The sequence below is a fragment of the Periophthalmus magnuspinnatus genome, chromosome 18 (assembly GCF_009829125.3).
Source record: "Periophthalmus magnuspinnatus isolate fPerMag1 chromosome 18, fPerMag1.2.pri, whole genome shotgun sequence".
NCBI classification, from domain to species: Eukaryota; Metazoa; Chordata; class Actinopteri; order Gobiiformes; family Gobiidae; genus Periophthalmus; species Periophthalmus magnuspinnatus.
In genome coordinates, this window is record NC_047143.1 from 2,189,696 (window position 1) to 2,210,241 (window position 20,546).

Sequence of the window (20,546 nt, forward strand, 5' to 3'; positions counted from 1 at the left end):
ACTCGGCTCCAAATCAGCCGCTAAAACTGCTAGCCTATGCGTTTCATTTGACGTCACACTAACTCAGTCTGTTTCTTTATCCAGACTGTTTTGAGCTCAACTTTGACTGTAAAACTCTTCTTCACCAGCAGAGGGAGACGTGGGGTTGAATTCTGCTCCTTATTTATCCACTCAGTTATAACAGGAAATATTAAGACACATTTTTTTACTAATTACATTTTATTCCGTGACGTACAATGTTGTAAAAACTTTAAATCTATGCATTAAATTGTGTGACGAGGGGCTGTCCGGTGTGAAGTCGGATCCACTCGAAGAAATCTGCCACCTGGAAACAAGAAGAAGAACAAGAACACGGCCATTTATGTCACTGACTAGACACAAGAATCTGCATTTTAATTTTAATTTTAATATAAATATCAGCTGCACCTCGTCTGTGTGAAAGTGAAACTAAACTAAATCCACTTTTTCTTTTAACGGTATTATCGTCATTTTTTATACAGCGTGTCCATTAAGCCTCATTACAATTTTAAAATGTAATTACAAAGGTTGATAAAATATTTTAATTAGATTTGTTCTGTTGTACTGAATGGTTATAAATGTTTTTGATCACATCGGGGTCTCTACGTTGGATCGGACCTGTTCCGTTTGTACCACGTTCACCAAATTTCATACCTTTTTGTGGGGCTGATTTTTTTTTCTACGTTAAAAATATTGTGACTCGAACAAAGATACGGGGCATTACTGAACTAAAGCAAAAGACACAGATGCGATTGCGAGCGACGATGAGACTCCGCGCGAGAAATCCAGTCCCGTCACTAATGGAGCCCATGTAGAGGTGGATTAAATCAGGTTAAAAACATTGGAAGCCTCTTTATGGACACGTGTGTTATCGGCCTAGAGCGGAGGCGTCAAACTCATTTCCACCGAGGGCCACATCAGCAAAATGGCCGCCATCAGGGGCCAGATGTGACTGTGGCAGGATAAATGTCACTAAATGTAAACAAACGTCATGTAAAATAAATGTAACTCATTTTAAACTTGTTAAATAACTGTTTTTGTATTTATTACTTATTCAAGTTGCAAATATTACGTCTCTGTGTTTGTGAATTTCCTGATAAAGTGACATTTTTCTTCAGCTCTGCTTCAAAAACAGACTTTTTTAGCCTTTTAATTATTGGACAGTTTGTTGTTTTTCTCGCAGACTCACTTTTTCACACTTAGCTCCGTGTTTGGTGTCAAAATGTCGACGTAGATTGAACCGACCGCGCCTCATGACACAAAAAACACACAGATTTTCTCCTTAAAGCACAAACTTGGATTCACCTTTAGCGTCTTTCTTGAAACTTCCTTCCACGCCGACAATTTTCCTCTTCCTGAACAATTTGTGATGATTATTTGCAAATATTTCTCACTTGTTGGGAAAATCTCATTAGTTTATTGTCAATACAAACATTAAAGCAGCACAGACTTATTTTAAAATGACAGTCGAGCCTTAATTTACCTTCTCGCGGGCCACATAAAATGACGTGGTGGGCCGCATTTGGCCCCCGGGCCTTGAGTTTGACACATGTGCTCTAGAGAACTTTGCGTTGTCACATGAAACCGAGCAGTATTAGACCCAAAACGACGTACATTACCTGTGTGTAGACTCCAGGGAAGCCCGGCTCTCCGCACTTGTCTCCCCAGCTCACGATGCCCCACAGGTAAGACACGCCCAGCTCGTCCTCGCACACCAGGGGTCCCCCGCTGTCCCCCTGACACGAGTCCACAGAGCCGTCCAGATCACCTGTGACACAGCCAGCTTTAAACCATCCGTCCTTTAACCACGTGACAGCTGTTCCTCTTCTTATTTACACATTTGAAGTTGTTTTTGGAGCGATTCCTGCAGGTTTGAGTCGTCTTTAGACTCCTCCCCCGCCACCGGGACACGCCCACCGCTCTGTATTTACTCCGTGCTCCGGTTTTATTTTCTTGCTCAGTGAAACGCAAAAGATTCAGCAGCGTCGCGTAGTCATTTTGGTACAAAACGAAAAAATAAATCCGCGATCTGCAGCTGTCCATCGGAGTTCTGTCTGTTTGGATGTTTTTCCCCGGTCCGGCTCGATTTTCCAGCCTTTTCCGGACCTTCTTTTGTCGCCTGTTTTCCCTGCAGCTGCCTCTCGTTTGTGAACCAGCCCAGGATCGTCTATATATTCAGTCAAAAGCAGCTCTCAAGCCCCATATCTGAAATATCCTGCTTGTATTTGTGAAATCCTGAACGTGCATTTATCCCGTTTGAGTTTCCTGTTCCTGAGTTTATCCTTCAGCCTGTTTCTCCTTATTGAATTCCCAGTGTTGGATAAGATTTTCTGCTTTACAAAACTGCTCAGTTCAATGGGAGCTGATGTTCTACTTTTACTAAGTTGTTTTACAGAAATATTGCGCTTTAAAATGTCCAAATTATAACATAATATTCCACTTCTGCACAGTTTTTAAGTCCATAAAACTTTTCCAGCATTTGAGCATTTCTGAAGCCAAATTTACTCTGCCTGGACAAAAAAAGTCATCACTAAAACGTCTCTAATATTTGGTTGTTCCACCTTTAGCTTTGATCATTCGCTGTGTCGTTGTTTTGATTTCTCTTCTCCAACGTCACAGATTTATTTCCGTCCAGTTGTTGCTTTAATGTTTCTCCTGTTTCATTGATGTTGGTCGAGTCTGACGCTGCAGCTTCTCCAGAACAAAGATTCTCACTGGGGTTAAGCTCTGGACTCTGTGGACGATCCATGTGTGAAAATGACGTCTCTGTCTCTCTCTCTGCTTCTCCTTCTCTCTGCCTCCCTCTATGCTTCTATTTCTCTCTCTCTCTGCTTCTCTCTTTCTGTGCATCTCTCTCTGTCTCTCTTGCTGCTTCTCTCTCTCTGTTTCTTTCTCTGTCTGCCTCCCTCTCTCTCTCTCTCTGTCTCTCTCTCTGCTTCTCTTTCTCTCTCCCCTCTCCCTCTCAGCATCCCTTTCTCTCCCTTCTTCTCCCTCTCTCACGCTCTCTCTCTCTGTCTCTCTTTCTGCTTCTCCCTCTCTCTGTTTCTCTTTCTCGCTCTGCCCCTCCCTCTCTCTCCCTCTCTGCTTCCATTTCTCTCTCCCTCCCTCTCCCTCTTTCTCTCTCTGTGCATCTGTGCATCTTTCTCCCTGCCTCTGTTTCTCCCTCTCTCTCTCTCTCTGTCTCTTGCTGCTTCTCCCTCTCTGTTTTTCTTTCTATGTCTGCCTCCCTCTCTTTCTCTCTGCTTTCTCTCTCTCTGTCTCTCTCCCTGCTTCTCTTTCTCTCTCTGCTCCTCTCCCTCTCAGCCTCCCTTTCTCTCCCTTCTTCTCCCTCTCTTTCTGTCTCTCTCTCTGCTTCTCTTTGTCTCTCCCTCTCAGCATCCCTTTCTCTCTCTTCTTCTCTCTGTCTCTCTCTCTCTTCTTCTCCCTCTGTTTCTCTCTCTCTCCCTTCTTCTCCCTCTCTCTGCTTCTCTTTCTCTCTCTGCTCTTCTCCCTCTCAACCTCCCTTTCTCTCTCTTCTTCTCCCTCTGTCTCTCTCTCTCTCCCTTCTTCTCCCTCTCTCTGCTTCTCTTTCTCTCTCTGCTCCTCTCCCTCTCAGCCTCCCTTTCTCTCTCTTCTTCTCCCTCTCTGTCTCTCTCCCTTCTTCTCCCTCTCTTTCTGTCTCTCTCTCTGCTTCTCTTTCACCTCTACCTCCACTTTACCACGTGACTGTTTTCTTAGATTTCATAAAGTCCATGTCTTTCCCGTGTCGATGCTCCGTACTCACCCGCACACATCATTCCTGCTTTGAGTCGATCTTTATAAAACCGCTCACACTCGTGGATCAGGGAGACGTTGGCCCAGAGCAGAACTCGAGCCGCTCGACGCTCTGGAAAAACACACACGTTATAATTTAAATATTTACAAACGCTCCATAAAAGTACAGGTCTGTGATAGACGATTCACTGTGGAACATTTCAAAGCTTTAATAGAACCAGAAAAATGACATGGGGCTTTATTTGACTCTTCTGTGGGAGGGTCTAATACCTGTCTCCATGGAGAGGCTGTTGCTATGATTGGAATATTCCAGATTATGGCGTTAAACTTATTTGTCTTTGGGGAGAGATGCTGGTGGTGACAGTTTAGGGCAGGGGTCTCCAGAGCGGCTCTTTAGCTCCGGTGCGGCTCTTTAGCTCCGGCGTGGCTCTTTAGCTCTTTAGCTCCGGTGCGGCTCTTTAGCTCCGGCGCGGCTCTTTAGCGCTTTAGCTCCGGCGCGGCTCTTTAGCTCCGGCGCGGCTCTTTAGCTCCGGCGCGGCTCTTTAGCTCTTTAGCTCCGGCGCGGCTCTTTAGCTCTTTAGCTCCGGCGCGGCTCTTTAGCTCCGGAGCGGCTCTTTAGCTCAGGCGCGGCTCTTTAGCTCTTTAGCTCCGGCGCGGCTCTTTAGCTCCGGAGCGGCTCTTTAGCTCCGGCGCGGCTCTTTAGCTCTTTAGCTCCGGCGCGGCTCTTTAGCTCCGGAGCGGCTCTTTAGCTCCGGCGCGGCTCTTTAGCTCCGGCGCGGCTCTTTAGCTCTTTAGCTCCGGCGCGGCTCTTTAGCTCTTTAGCTCCGGCGCGGCTCTTTAGCTCCGGAGCGGCTCTTTAGCTCAGGCGCGGCTCTTTAGCTCTTTAGCTCCGGCGCGGCTCTTTAGCTCCGGAGCGGCTCTTTAGCTCCGGCGCGGCTCTTTAGCTCTTTAGCTCCGGCGCGGCTCTTTAGCTCCGGAGCGGCTCTTTAGCTCCGGCGCGGCTCTTTAGCTCTTTAGCTCCGGCGCGGCTCTTTAGCGCTCTAGCTCCGGCGCGGCTCTTTAGCTCCGGCGCGGCTCTTTAGCTCTTTAGCTCTGGCGCGGCTCTTTAGCTCCGGTGTGGCTCTTTAGCTCTTTAGCTCCGGCGCGGCTCTTTAGCACCGGCGTGGCTCTTTATCTCCGGCGCGGCTCTTTAGCTCCAGCGCGGCTCTTTAGCTCCGGCGCGGCTCTTTAGCTCTTTAGCTCCGGCGCGGCTCTTTAGCTCCGGAGCGGCTCTTTAGCTCCGGCGCGGCTCTTTAGCTCTTTAGCTCCGGCGTGGCTCTTTAGCGCTTTAGCTCCGGCGCGGCTCTTTAGCTCCGGCGCGGCTCTTTAGCTCCGGCACGGCTCTTTAGCTCTTTAGCTCTGGCGCGGCTCTTTAGCTCCGGTGTGGCTCTTTAGCTCTTTAGCTCCGGCGCGGCTCTTTAGCACCGGCGTGGCTCTTTAGCTCCGGCGCGGCTCTTTAGCTCCGGCGCGGCTCTTTGCAAACATTTTTTGGGTATATTTCATTAAGATTGTATGTTGGGTTTTTTTTTGTTTTTTGTTTTTTTTTTTTACTATTCATTATACTATTCTAATAATGATAATTCTGTCGAGTAAATATTACACTTAAAATGCGTCCGAATACATGAAATTACATAAACACTTCAGATAAATCCACAAAGTTCATAAAAACAAAACGCCGTCTCTTCTTTATGACGTGTGAACAGCTGCAAACAGTCGACTTACTTCTTCTAAATTAATTTATTAATCACTTCGTCTCGTTACTTATAAAAAACGTACGGCTCTTTCTGACTTTCATTTGCTTTGAAATGCGCAGCTGTTTTGCTTTTAAACGTTGCAAAACTCTGGTTGAGGGGAACGTTATAGGTCAGATCTGTGGAGCGGTGACCCTGCTGACAGGAAGAACGTTTCTCTAGGTATTTTTGAGCGATAAAAACACAAAATATATATATTTAATGGTATTCTGTGGAACATTCCAGGCAAAGCAATGACATCTCCATGGAGACGAGCAAGAGCCAGACCCACCACTAGATTTTTTTTTATAGTACATGTAATAACTTGAATATTTGTTATATTAGTTCATCTTTCATTCATTTGTTCATCTTGAGAATATATGTTATTTCCTATTATAAATAGAGTGAAATTTCCATTTTGTAAGTTTATAAAATAGTTAAATATACATTTGCATGGTGTTACAACATTTAAATATGAAGAATTCATGATTGATAAAAAGCTTTAAAAATACCCCATAATAAACATGTTACTTGATTTGAGTGTACGTGATGACGTGATGCACGATGCAGAGAACATTCGAGAAGCGCGAAAAAATCTGACTGCACTGCAATGGCACGAACAACTCAACGAAGAGAAGCTCGTACGAGAAAACAGAAACATTATTGAAAGCCGCTTTTCAGCGTACTTTTCCCCTTGCTCTGGAGGACTGCGGAGGACTCGAGGAGAACTCGCGGGACTTATCGCACAGCCTGGGGGTGAGTTTTCACGGAGTTTTCTGAGGACCGTGCTAAAAAAAGCTAAGCTAAAGCTAGCGCCGTATTTCTGCTACTTCACTTCAGAGTCAGTTGGAGAGAGACGGTGTGGCCACGGACGATTCTGCACTCACCTGTGAGGACGACAGACAGGAGAGCAGATTCTGTGTCCCATCTTCATAAATCTTTTTTCCATACGAATGTGAAAGTGAACAACAGACTGGTAGGATTATTCCACGTATTTTTCTATTGGATTTTACCTTGAGCTCCAACGCGCGCCATCGAAAAACTGCAAGCTTGCATAAAATCAAATCGAGTGCACTCGTGTTCTGACTTTATAGTGTTGGGGGAGAAATTTAATGTTTGTTGAAATGTATTTGGTTCCTTACAATTTTCAAGAATAAGAAAAGCCTAAAACGGATTTACTGTGTGTTTCTCATTTGTACACTGTAAAAGCAAACACTGTAAAAAATATTGATAAAGTTACGAAAGTATTTAAATGTACATTGCATCTTGGTTTCTCGTCATAATAATTATATTCCTTGGAGTTATTTGTTAAATTTAAAAGCTAGAATCATACTTCTACCCTAGACAAAGTTTTATACATTGAGATGTCTCTTTTACCATTGGTTTAACTTGAGGTTACAGGAGTCCTATATAATTTGGTTATTCCTTTCAAAATAACGAGCAGCTTGGTAAAAGGGTTACATACAGTAAAAACTTTCAATACATTTTTATACAAAAGTCAGTCTAAAATATGGAAGAGCCTTTAGCGTTTCTGCTTCTGAACAGCTGCACTTTTAAATATGGCATTTCCTTTTCATATTAATGTAGTTTATCGTTTATCTCATAAGCTACAAGTATTAATTTTGCACAGTTTTATTAGAGCCTCATGCATTTCTATGTGAAGGTTACCACATTTTACGTTTTTGGTAACCATCTCTCACGTTCTATTGTATAACGTGTCTTATTCTGTACTTTTTACTAAATGAAAATGAATAAAACTAAAAAAATACAAACTAAAAATCCCTGGTTCCTCCCATCACTGAGGCTGAGTTTTACCTGCGGTGCGCCCCCAGCCCGAGACGCTGCAGGTGTGGTTGGGCTGGAACAGGTGAGGGGTCCAGGGCACGCACACGGGACGGACCGCCGGGTTGTCGGGGAGACACTTCTCCTGGTACGGGAGCTTCATCAGCTCCACCAGGGCGATGTCGTTCTCGTAGGTTTTATCGTTGTATCTAAAGACGGTGAAAATACAGGATGGAGAGATTAGACTGAATGTGAAAGGTTACACTGCACATTTCATAAAACATTCAATAATAATAATAATAATAATAATAATAATAATAATAAAAATAATAATAATCTCATCCTCCCCGTCCGCAGGTGGTTTCATCTTCTCATTTTCACGCTCGGGTCGTCTATCACAGGCATGGGAGCTTTTTTTTTTTTTGTATTAATTTTCCTTATCTCTCTCTCTCTTTCTGTTTCTCCCTCTCTCTGCTTCTCTCTCTCTCTCTCTTTCTCTCTCCCCTCTCCCTCTCAGCCTCCCTTTCTCTCCCTTCTTCTCCCTCTCTCTCTGTCTCTCTCTCTCTCTGCTTCTCTTTCTCTCTCCCCTCTCAGCCTCCCTTTCTCTCCCTTCTTCTCCCTCTCTCTGTCTCTCTCTCTGCTTCTCTTTCTCTCTCCCCTCTCCCTCTCAGCCTCCCTTTCTCTCCCTTCTTCTCCCTCTCTCTCTGTCTCTCTCTCTTCCTCTCTTTCTCTCTCTGGGCAACTCTCTCTCTGCCTCTGTTTCTCCCTCTCTTTCTCTGCTCTTTCTCTCTTTCTCTCTCCCTCCCCCTCTCCCTCCCCCTCTCCCTCTCTCTGTCTCTCTCTCTCTCTGCTTCTCTTTCTCTCTCCCCTCTCCCTCTCAGCCGCCCTTTCTCTCCCTTCTTCTCCCTCTCTCTCTGTCTCTCTCTTTCTGTTTCTCCCTCTCTTTGCTTCTCAAAAGACATACAAAAAACAAACAAAATAAATGACAGCTGATCACATCAATCAGTCTATTACTCCCCACAAACGACAAGAAGCGACACCATGTCCTGTTCATTTTGTCCAGGGTGTTGTTCACTTTTGAGTTCAGTCTTTCAAATGCCGCCGTCTCCGTCATCCGTCCAAACCAGCCACCGCCAAACCGTACACATCCATCGTGAATCCAGGGGCAGGAGACACTTATCTCCCAGAAGACACATCTGTGGTGATGCTGGGACAGGTCGGCCAATCCACTTTTCCAGATTTTTAATAACATCAGTCCAGAATGGGGACACCACAGGACATTCCCAGAAGGTATGAAGATATGTCCCACTATCGGTTTGACATTTCCAGCTGTTATTGTTCTGCAACAGAGGCCTGGGAGCGTGAAGGTTCTACAGTATCTTTGCTCTTCCTGTACTGCACTTTTCTGGACTGATCTGTTGTAGTCACTCCTCCACTGCCCCGAGTGTCCGATGACCCCGGGCACCACTGAGGCCTTCACCTTCCAGACCTTCTCCAGCTCTTTTAGATTAAAGGTGTGTTACTTTTTAATTTGAAAGACCTGGACCTGCATGTACCTATAGTTCATTATTAGCCAATGACTTTTTGAACTTAATGCCGTCGTAGGAGGTCAGAGTGCACTTTCTTCTCTTTCCCAGTCCCATATTTGGATAAATAAAAAAATATATTGCGCTTTTACAAAACCACCACCAGGACCAGACCTACTAAGCTGCTGAGATGTGGTGAGATCAGGTTTTTACAAGGACGACTGGCCACAAATGTCATTAAGGTAGAGCATCAAGAAATAAAAAATAAAAAAAACACCAAAAAACAATAAAACAAAAAACATGATACTGTATTTACTCTGGGTGGATGTGGATGTTTTGCACTGGGACGATGTCAGTCGTGGCTTGAGCTCGGTTCTTCTTCCACAAAGAAAACTTCACTGTAAAAGCAGAGGGCTGGTTCCTGTAAGAAATAAAAAAATAAATAAAATAAACACTAAACCTTGTTAATTCACAGTGGGTAAATATTTGACCTGACACAGTGAGCGGCCGTGAGGACCCAGCAGCCCCCGATGTACGCTCCTCCACAGTGAATCTTCCCAGTGCCCACTAGCGCCACCTGCCACTGGATCTGGTGCTGCGTGACACAGTTAAAAGACATTTATGGTGTTTTAAGTGATATGAAATGTTGCATGTCATCTTTTTCTGTCCATAAATTTGTGTTATTTGTTGTGTTAACTTATAAAATTTGAGTAGATTCATGTACAACTCAAAAATATTGCTTTGGATCAACATAAAGTCATTAGATTTTAAGAGACCATATATAATACAAAAAAAAAAAAAAAAAACATAATGTACAGTGGAGTATAAAGGTCATATTGTTCAAATAAATTATGTGGACACTGAGAATTTAATGATTTAGGGGTCGATGCCAAATTAAAGTGAACGCAGACTGCAAAAGAGTGAAAAGCTTAAATAAACGCCCATAAAGGAGCTCAGACTTTGAAATGCTGATATTTAACACGTTCCATATTAAGTTATTAAAATATTCTACTATAAAGTTATCAGACAGATCGTCACAGGAGTTTAGCTGCTGCCTTTTCGCTCGTGCACAACAATCACAAACTGTTACTGTGATTTCCAGGCAGACTCTGTAAACATGAGTGTGAACAAGTGTGAACAAGTGTACAGAAGTGTGAAAAAAGTGTGAAAAAGTGTGAACATGTGTGAACAAGTGTGAACAAGTGTGAACAAGTGTACAGAAGTGTGAACAAGTGTGAACATGTGTGAACAATTGTAAACAAGTGTGAACAAGTGTACAGAAGTGTGAACAAGTGTAAACAAATGTGAACGTGTGTGAACAAGTGTGAATATGTGTGAACAAGTGTAAACAAGTATGAACGTGTGTGAACAAGTGTGAACAATTGTAAACAAGCGTGAACAAGTGTACAGAAGTGTGAACAAGTGTGAACATGTATGAACAAGTGTGAAAGTGTAAACAAGTGTGAACAATTGTAAACAAGCGTGAACAAGTGTACAGAAGTGTGAACAAGTGTGAACATGTATGAACAAGTGTGAAAGTGTAAACAAGTGTGAACAATTGTAAACAAGTGTGAACAAGTGTGAACAAGTGTAAACCAGTGTAGAAAATCGCACCAAGCGTTGTCTTATTTTTCCTACAGCCAAACCTTCACTAATATGAAGACGCTGTTCCTCTTTTGAAAGCTCTGAACCTGCACTATTCAGTCACTTATTTGTTAATTACAATAAGTATAAGTATATAATGCAGCACGAGCAAATAACCGCCAGTGCCATTTAGCAATGATAGCATGCTACAATCGTAAACACCAGCACTGCGCTGATATCTGCTGTGAATTATAAAAACCTTTTAAGAGTCCGGGATATTTTACAGCTCACGTGGCAGTGACGTACAATTAAAGCCGAGTTTAATGTGTACAACAGTTAATCTGCTTCTTTATGGTCACTTATGTCAGCGCTCAGAGTCACACTGCTCAACTTCAGGGTGAGCTGCGAGCGTCAAATAAGACTCAGAGCAGTTACAGTGATATCGGCTCTTGGTATCAGCAGCACATTGACGAGTATTGATGAGTACTGGAACCTGGCAATGGACCGATACTCAAGGCTGGTGTCCGTGCATCCCTGCTCCCTGTCGACCTCCATCACTCACCGGTTGGGCAGGCAGTCCTCCGACCACTCTCTTTATACGGCCTCCTCTTCCTCTCCAGGACACCTCCTCCTCATCATCCACAATGTTCATGTTTGGAACGCCACATGTCACCAAAGACTCCATGATCTGTCTGCTCAATCTGATCTCTAAAAAAGACAAGCTCAAGCTCAATAACTGCTTCATGAAGAGTTAAGGTCAGGAATTAGACGGTTAATTAAGGCCAAATCTTTCTTAATAAACTATTTGTTCATTATGAATTAAGACTACAAAGACTAACTGAAAATATATTCTCAAATCAATTATTTTTCATTCAAAAATCTTGGGCACATTCATGAGTTTAAACACATGTTCTTGGAGCCATTTTGTCAATTGAAATGAAGCAGTCCCATTTGGACACAAAAAAGTTAGTATTGTCATTTTAGGGTAGACTGTTCTCTCCAGTTCAGCTTTACATGCATGTCTAGAGGAAAATAATGTGCAACTTACCATTTTTGGGAGTGGTGAAATCTGCAGGGGAAAAAAAACAAACAAAAAACAAAAACAAAAAACAAAAAATGAATACTATTTGTATTTATTTTATACACATTTACTATATGTTTTAATGTCAATCATCAAATCATCAACAATGTCTTTATTATTATTATTATTATTATTATTATTATTATTGTTATTATTTATTTGTTTATTTTTTATTTATTTGTTTATTTTATTTGTTTTTATTTATTTATTTACATTTTTTATTATTATGAATATAACTTGAGATTTAAATAAATTACTTCACACACCTTGGTTTTCCATCTCAGCTGCATTTGACTCTGTGGGAAATAAACAGTTTAAATTATAATTGTCTTATTTTTACTCATTTATTTTGAGTAGATTAAAATAAAATACTTCACCTTTTCCCATTTCATTTTTTTGTATTGATCAAAAGCAAATAATTCTGATTTTAAGACATTCAATTTAACAAATGTTTTTATTCAACTTAAAACATTTAAATGGGAAAAGGTTATTTAATGTAATTTATTTCATTTTGATTTTTTTGCTTCAAATCCCTGACATGAAAAGACACTTTAACAAACATAAATAGTATTGATTCCGTCCTGTATGACCCTGGAGTAAAAGTATCATAATCTCACTTAGTTTTTCCACTTCGTCTCCTCCGTCCAGACAGTCTCTCACTCCGTCGCCGACCGCAGATCTGGGAATGCACACGCCCGAGTTACACCTGAACGCATCTCCTCTGCACTCTGAAACAAGACCCAAAAAATTATGAACAAGACCAAAAAAATATGAACAAATCAACAATAAATCATCAATATTTAAAGCTGCCGTCCATAAGTTTGTTTGACTTTTTTCACGAGTAAATGACAAATGTGAAACCTGTTTATATTTATTTACAGATGTTTTTACTGCTCAAATATGTAAATATGTTTATCGTGAGCGAACTTGACTCTCCACAGATCTGACTTGTAACTCGGCTTGCTGGAGCCACCTCCTTGTTTCCATGGAGATACAGTGTGGCCCAAAAGTCACTGACACTTGTAAATCTTCAGTCGTTCCTATAATTCTTAAGATAAACTCACCAAATTTTAGCCGTAGATAAACTGAACCAATATAAATGTTATAATTGTTCATTTACACTTGAACTTATCACGACTTCCGGCTCATGTCTCTTATTTGATCCTCGATATTCCGTTTTAAGTCGTTTATCGTCTGAGGTTTATTCACAAACACCTTTTTCTTTAAGATCGACCCACAGGAAGAAATCAGGACTAGTCAGGTCTGTGGAGATACTGCCCCCTGTCTGTGAAAAACACTTATTATTCCTTTAATGTCATTTACGCTCGGGGCGTCTCTGGTATTGGGTCAAATTTGACCCATGTGACTCAAAGTCCCACTGGACAATGAGGCTCGTTCCTCGGTGCTGGATTTGCTCAGATTAATGTGGGAAGAGTCGCTCTAAATGATCTGGAAATATAAAAGAAAAATATTTAGAAACAAGAGAGTTATAGATTTTTTTCAACTGTCAGTGACTTTTGGGCCACTCTGTACATTCAAACATTGGTAAAGTGAAGTGTCTTGCTCAAGGGGAGAGTGGCTGTGGTCACATGTGACTCAAAATCTAATTAACATCGAATTTGATAAAACGATAAAATTACATAAGAGAAATAACATTATTAAAATGACATGTAAAAAGTAAAATCATCTCATTTCTTTCTGACCTCGGCCTCTTTCTTTGCTCATATCAGATTCTGTAGTTTATTCATTTAAGTAAAACTGAAGGCCCAGAAATCAGATTATAATCAGATTACACAGAGCCAATTAAACCAAACTCAAATGATTAATAAAAGCGTGTGTACTTCTGCAGCACATCTCGTCGCTTTGGTCGCCGCAGTCATCGACGCCATCGCACGCCTGCTCCACCGAAATACATTTGGAGTTTACGCAGTAGAAGTTACAGCCTGGAACACAAAAAAATATTGTGGATCGTTACCATGGCAGTACAGTGTGCAAACAAAAGAGCCTTCATCAAAAACATGTCTGAAGAGGTTTTAGACGTCATTCATGCGTGTCTCAGTAATCTAGAGATCTCTCCTGAACCCCACAAGCCTGAACCCGCGCTCCCACACAACAATCCTCCATAAATATACAAAAACATGATATTAAACTGTGCAGAACAACTTCACAAACCTGATTCCAAAACTTGCCACTCAAGGAGCAAATATTCAGTTGATGTTGGCTCAAAACTACCAAACACTTCACAGCATGAACCAGGTTTTCATTCAGAGACTTTGAGGTCCAAGTCCATCCATTTTCTTTCATTTATCCGGGCCCTGGTCGTGGAGGCAGCAGTTTAAACAGGGATTTCCAGACTTCCATCACCTCAGCCACTTCCTCCAGTGGGACCATAAGGCGTTCCCAGGCCAGATGAGAGACAGTTTCTCCAGTGTGTCATGGGCCTCCGCCCAGTGGGACCTGCTCAGAACACCTCCTCAGGGAGGCATCCAGGAGGCATCCTGAACAGGTGCCTGAGTCACCTCAGCTGCTCCTCTCGACATGGAGGAGCAGCAGCTCTACTCTGAGCTCCTGAAGTCCTCACCCTATCTCTAAGGGAGCACCCAGCCACTGTGCTGTGAAAACCCAATGTTCATCAAAGTTTGGTATTACCTAAAGCTCATGACGATGGTGAGGGTAGAGACAAAGACTGACGGTAAATCGAGATCTTCACCTTCCGGCTCAGCTCCTTCTTCACCACAACAGACCGACCCAGCGACCGCATCACTGCAGACGCTGATCCACCTGTCAATCTCACGCTCCATCCTTCCCTCACTCGTGAACAAGACCCCGAGATACTTGAACTCCTCCACCTGAGGCAGACTCACCACCCGGAGAGGACACCACCTTTATCATGTCGAGAACCATGGCCTCGGATTTGGAGGAGCTGATTCTCATCCCGGCCTCTTCACACTCGGCTCAAACTGCCCCAGTGCTGCAGCCCCTGAACCGGACCCCCTCCAGCCCCTGAACCGGACCCCCTCCAGCCCCTGAACCAGACCCCCTCCAGCCCCTGAACCGGACCCCCTCCAGCCCCTGAACCAGACCCCCTCCAGCCCCTGAACCGGACCCCCTCCAGCCAACCCTCCAAGATTTGCCAGATTTATATAAAGTTTCAGAAAATTCAATGCAAATGAACAAACTGCCATAGACCACAAAGTAGAATCCCCCTCATTTGAATAAACCATCGTGTCTTATATTGTTCTGGTTGTATTTTACCTTTGACGGGGCCTGAGTAGCAGTTTGCCTTTGCTACTGTCTGTTCCATGTCCGTGTCTTTGAGGAGGGCACATTCTCCCAGATTATTCTCCAAACCCTCACACTGAACATGGACACAGCTCTGTGGGACAAACGTCTCCCGGGACGTTCTCCTCGGGACGGGGGGACGGGTTTTATCAGCTCCCTGTGCACCTCTGCAACAAAAATAAATGTATTAGTTTAAAGATGCAACTTTTCTGGAAGACCCATCTCCTTGTGTCAGTGCTGCTGGAGATTTACGTAGTGTAGATGTATCTATCCGTCCAGGTGGAGGGGTTCTGCATGTATGTCTATGATGGAATGTTCTGCAGTTACCATGGCGACGCGATGCACCATAAGCGAACACTGCCAAAGAAAAGTTTAAACGTCTAAAGAAGTCTAAAAAACTCAAGGAACCTTTCATAAACCTGTGATCAGTACGAGCGTTCAGGGTTTGGAGCGTTCTGAGGAAAACAAAACCCTCAGAATTCCCAAATATAAAGAATCAAACGGAGGGACAAGGAAAATGTCCTCAGTCCCTGTGAGTCGTGTCCTCAAAAACGACTGATAAACACTGATCTGATTCTGGTGACTAAAGGTTCATTAGTGGATCGTTTCTGTTTGTTTCTAGGGGTTAGTTTCAGTTCTTAGCCGTGTCCAGTTTCCTCACAGTAGATGTCCTCGTTCTCTGCAGTAAACATTTGCAGCCGCCATGTTCCAGGAAGAGCCACAGATGAACTTCCTGTCTGCGGTCTCAGGGTTCAGGGGGTTTGGGACGTCCAGAGTGATCACATGTGTCCGTGCGTCTTCAGTGCTGTTGTAGATCTGATGCTCCGCTTTGGACACAAACAACATTTATAATATCACAAAACCAGGACTAAACCAGGACTAAACCAGGACTAAACCAGGACTAAACCAGGACTAAAACAAGGACTAAACCGAGTCTAAATCAGGACTAAACAAGGACTAAACCAGGACTAAAACAAGGACTAAACCAGGTCTAAACCAGGACTAAACCAGGACTAAACAAGGACTAAACCAGGACTAAATCAGGTCTAAACCAGGACTGAACCAGGACTAAACCAGGTCTAAACCGGGACTAAACCAGGGCTAAACTGGGTCTAAACCGGGACTAAACCAGGAGTAAACCAGGAGTAAACCGGGACTAAACCAGGACTAAATCAGGACTGAACCAGAACTAAACCAGGACTAAACCAGGTCTAAACCAGGACTAAACCGGGTCTCAACCGGGTCTAAACCAGGTCTAAACCGGGTCTAAACCGGGACTAAACCGGGACTAAACTGGGACTAAACCGGGACTAAACCGGGACTAAACCAGGACTAAACCGGGACTAAACCGGGACTAAACCGGGTCTAAACCGGGACTAAACCGGGACTAAACCGGGACTAAACCAGGTCTAAACCAGGGCTAAACCAGGACTAAACCAGGACTAAACCAGGTCTAAACCAGGTCTAAACCAGGTCTAAACCAGGACTAAACCAGGACTAAACCAGGACTAAACCAGGACTAAACCAGGACTAAACCAGGTCTAAACCAGGACAGTCTTAAATCATTACTAAAACACACAAGAAATGTAAAAAATTAAAATGACGACGTCTAAAATGAAAAAACTCTGAAAAACGACCAATGGAACTTTTATTATCGTGAAAAAACCTTTAAAACTTTGTGAGAATTTAGATGTTTGATTTTTATTTACATATTTTCTGAAGCATTTTAGGTTTAAAACAACTGGATTTCATCTTTGAAAACGGCGACACAAATGAGACAAATCGATGCCTGGACAAAACAAACGACGAAACGATGAAAATGAGACAAAACACAACACAAACGTCCAGATTTACGCTCGGTGAGGAGAATAATCCAGACTTTAATTTAAGAGTAAAGTTTAGATCTTCAGTCCAAAATCTACTGTATAAAAGAGACATTCAGACTCACGTAAACAGGTTTCTGCAAAATGCGACACTATCGGGCGACGGTTTCGACAAGAAGAAGCCATTCCCTAAAAGAGCACCAAGAAATTATGAACGTAAACTCATCAAAGTCCTCAAAATGGCGCCTGTGTGCAGCATGTCACGGGTGTTTGGGTCATTTTGATGTAACGATGATCTTTTTTCTTCACTCTATCTGCCAAATATACAGTTTTTTAGCAGCAAAGACGATGTAAAAATAAGTAAACGTCGGCGCAAACTTAAATGGTGGGCGACTCACGTGGCAGTACGATCTGTAGACGCGTTTATCTCGTCCACAAACGCTCGTGACGTTTGTCGTGGGGCAGTGATCCGGAGGTTTACAGAAACATTCTCCATTAACACAGCGCTCCCAGGGATGACAGAAGACCAGAGCGCACGACCCACGGGTGAAGCTACGGGACGAGAGAGTGGCAGAGTGGTTAGCCTGTCTCTGCTGACGTCCTTTTAAAATACCAGATTTTGTGCATTATTTAATGTCCTGTCCAAAATTGACTTCAAATCATAAATCAGATGTTACGTCCAGTTAATCTTACATGAGTAATACTTTGGACTACTTCTTAGTACTGTCAAAACCAGACTCAGAGAGACTTATCCTGTGTTTGTGTCCAGTAGATTAGACGACTGTAACGTCCTGATCACTGGACTCTACAAACGAGCCACAGAACAGAACATCCAGAACATCCAGAACATCCAGAACATCCAGAACATCCAGAACACTGCTGCTCGGGTCAGGACTAGAACCAGGAAGTACTTCACACATGTGTCCTGTGGCTCCTGTGGCTCAGAGACTTTAAAGCAGCTCAGTGTGAACAAGTCTCTCCATGGACCAGCACCAAAGAAACATCTCCCACATGAGCCACAAGAACCATCTCACATGAGGAGGACTAAACCAGGACTGAACCAGGACTAAACCAGGACTAAACCAGGACTAAACCAGGACTAAACTGGAACTAAAACAGGACTAAACCAGAACTAAACCAGGACTAAACCAGGACTAAACCAGGACTAAACCAGGACTAAACCAGGACTAAAACAGGACTAAACCAGGACTAAACCAGGACTAAACCAGGACTAAACCGGGACTAAACCAGGACTAAACCAGGACTAAACCGGAACTAAAACAGGACTAAACCAGGACTAAACCAGGACTAAACCAGGACTAAACCAGGACTAAACCAGGACTAAACCAGGACTAAACTGGAACTAAAACAGGACTAAACCAGAACTAAACCAGGACTAAACCAGGACTAAACCAGGACTAAACCAGGACTAAACCAGGACTAAAACAGGACTAAACCAGGACTAAAACAGGACTAAACCAGGACTAAACCAGGACTAAACCAGGACTAAACCAGGAGTAAACCAGGACTAAAACAGGACTAAACTTGGACTAAAACAGGACTAAACCAGGACTGAACCAGGACTAAACCAAGACTGAACCAGGACTAAACCAGGACTGAACCAGGACTAAACCAGGACTAAACCAGGACTAAACCAGGACTAAACTGGGACTAAAACAGGAATAAACCAGGACTAAACTAGGACTAAACCAGGTCTAAAGCAGGACCAAAGCAAGACTAAACTAGAACTAAACCAGGACTAAACCAGGACTAAACATGTTGAATCAGTGTTTGAGTTTTGTTCAGTTTAAACCTGTCTCTCTCTTCCTGAAGATGAGACTCAGACCTCGACTTTTACTTTCTCGATGTAAATCCAGACTCAGACGTTTCTGTTTATCTGAGAATGTGACTTAAAGCTTTTTATTCTGCACTTTTCTGTTTTAAAGTTCACTTCACGATGATCATTTATGTTTTGATTTGTGTGATTTTAATGTCTTTCTTATTCTTCTTATTTCTTATTCTATAACACTTTGAATTACTTTGTGTACAAATTGTGCTGTACAAATAAACTTGCCAGTACTTCTACTTGAGTAAATATTTTTACTTGAGAACAGACGTTTGACCCGAGATGTGAGTCGTACATGTGAGTCGTACATGTGAGTCGTACATGTGAGTCGTACATGTGAGTCGTACATGTGAGTCGTACATGTGAGTCGTACATGTGAGTCGTACATGTGAGTCGTACATGTGAGTCGTACATGTGAGTCGTACATGTGAGTCGTACATGTGAGTCGTACCTTTTCATTAAACACTGGTCTGATCCCACGACCTCGTGCTCTGGTCTGTCCATGAGACCAGACGACTGTGGGGGACTCGTCTGAAACAAACAATGTGAAGAATTCATCCTATTACGTAGTACGGTTTGAATAAAGGTGCACTGTGTAACATTTCTGGTGGATCCATTGAAATGTTGTTGCTTCGCCTGGAAGTGAAGTGAGTGAAGACGAGTCTAAAGAACTGGACATGAAGTAAAAAAAACAATCTTAAAACAGACAAGAAATGTAAGAAAATACAAAGACTAAACTAGAACTAAACCAGGACTAAACCAGGACTAAACCAGGACTAAACCAGGACTAAACCAGGTCTAAACAGGGACTAAACCAGGGCTAAAGTAGGACTAAACCAGGACTGAACCAGGACTAAACCAGGGCCAAACCAGAACTAAACCAGGACTAAACAAGGACTAAACTAGGACTAAACCAGGACTAAACCAGGACTAAACTAGAACTAAACAAGGACAAAACCAGGACTAAACCAGGACTAAATCAGGACTGAACCAGGACTAAACCAGGACTAAACCAGGACTAAACTAGAACTAAACAAGGACAAAACAAGGACAAAACAAGGACTAAACCAGGACTAAACCAGGACTAAACCAGGACTAAACCAGGACAGTCTTAAATCATTACTAAAACATACAAGAAATGTGAGAAATTAAAATGATGACGTCTAAATTGAAATAATTCAGAAAAAGACCAATGAAACTTTTAGTATCGTGACAACACCATTTATATCTGTGTGAGAACTTTGATATTTGCAATTTATTTATATATTTTCCCCAAAAAGTTACTGAAGTTTTAGGCTTAACCAATAATCTGGACTTTAATTAAAGATCTAAAACTTAAGAACGTCTAAATAAGTTGAAAAGACTCACCAGAATAAGTTTCCTTACCGATAAAGTCTGAAGCACCAGCAGCACCAGCAGAAACAAACCTCCTCGTCTCATCATGACCCACATGTTTCAGCTCCACATCTATAAAAAAATTACAAAAAAAGAACAAAATTATAATCCAATTTTGACTGTAGTGCACAAATAGTTCCTTTTAGCGTGAAAGGATTGAGAGATATTGAAGCTCTGGGGTCGTGACGTCACCGATCGATGATCAATAGTTTGTTTTTTTTTTCTGTTCTTGTTGTTTTGACCGTCTGTCACCCGGACTAAACAAACACGAAATGAGGGCGAGCGGAACAAAGTATGTGTCAAAATCATGCCTGAAAATAAATAACTAAACTAAAAACAAAAACAAAAACAATAAATAACATGAGATAAATGTATTACATTTATTTGTATTTATTTATTTATTTGTATTTATTTATTTGTATTTATTTATTTATTTATTTTTATTTATTTATTTGTATTTATTTATTTTTATTTATTAATTTTTATTTATTTATTTTTTTTTATTTATTTTATTTTTTTTTATTTATTTATTTATTTATTTTATTTATTTTATTTATTTATTTATTTTATTTATTTGTTTATTTTTATTTTATCATTATTATTATTATTTCAGTATTAACATTCTGCTCACTGCTCACAAAGCTGAATTTTCAAGGCGACAAAAACAACAAATGAGACACAGATTGA

General features: G+C 42.1%; 1 protein-coding gene across 1 annotated transcript; it reads right to left on the minus strand.

The window, feature by feature from the left end:
* Positions 1 to 244: 244 nt before the first annotated feature.
* LOC117386645 (complement factor I-like) lies at positions 245 to 20,009 on the minus strand. Its single transcript, XM_055229220.1, has 17 exons — positions 19,833 to 20,009; positions 18,916 to 18,995; positions 17,017 to 17,170; positions 16,744 to 16,807; positions 15,457 to 15,622; positions 14,769 to 14,962; positions 13,355 to 13,456; positions 12,131 to 12,241; positions 11,780 to 11,809; positions 11,481 to 11,501; positions 10,995 to 11,140; positions 9,340 to 9,443; positions 9,165 to 9,269; positions 7,356 to 7,531; positions 3,782 to 3,883; positions 1,638 to 1,786; positions 245 to 325 (listed from the first exon to the last, which is right to left on the minus strand). The coding sequence occupies exons 1-17, from the start codon at positions 19,914 to 19,916 to the stop codon at positions 257 to 259; spliced, it is 1,857 nt and encodes a 618-aa protein (XP_055085195.1). The 5' UTR covers positions 19,917 to 20,009; the 3' UTR covers positions 245 to 256.
* Positions 20,010 to 20,546: the final 537 nt, after the last annotated feature.

What these genes read in the sequence shown, in the direction of transcription:
- LOC117386645 (XM_055229220.1), bottom strand. Translation starts at nt 19,916, where the DNA reads ATGTGGGTCATGATGAGACGAGGAGGTTTGTTTCTGCTGGTGCTGCTG. An exon ending in CTACTCAGGCCCCGTCAAAG is followed by an intron (nt 13,457 to 14,768) that starts GTAAAATACAAC and finishes TTTGTGTTCCAG; the next exon opens with GCTGTAACTTCTACTGCGTA. An exon ending in AGCTGAGATGGAAAACCAAG is followed by an intron (nt 11,502 to 11,779) that starts GTGTGTGAAGTA and finishes TTTCCCCTGCAG; the next exon opens with ATTTCACCACTCCCAAAAAT.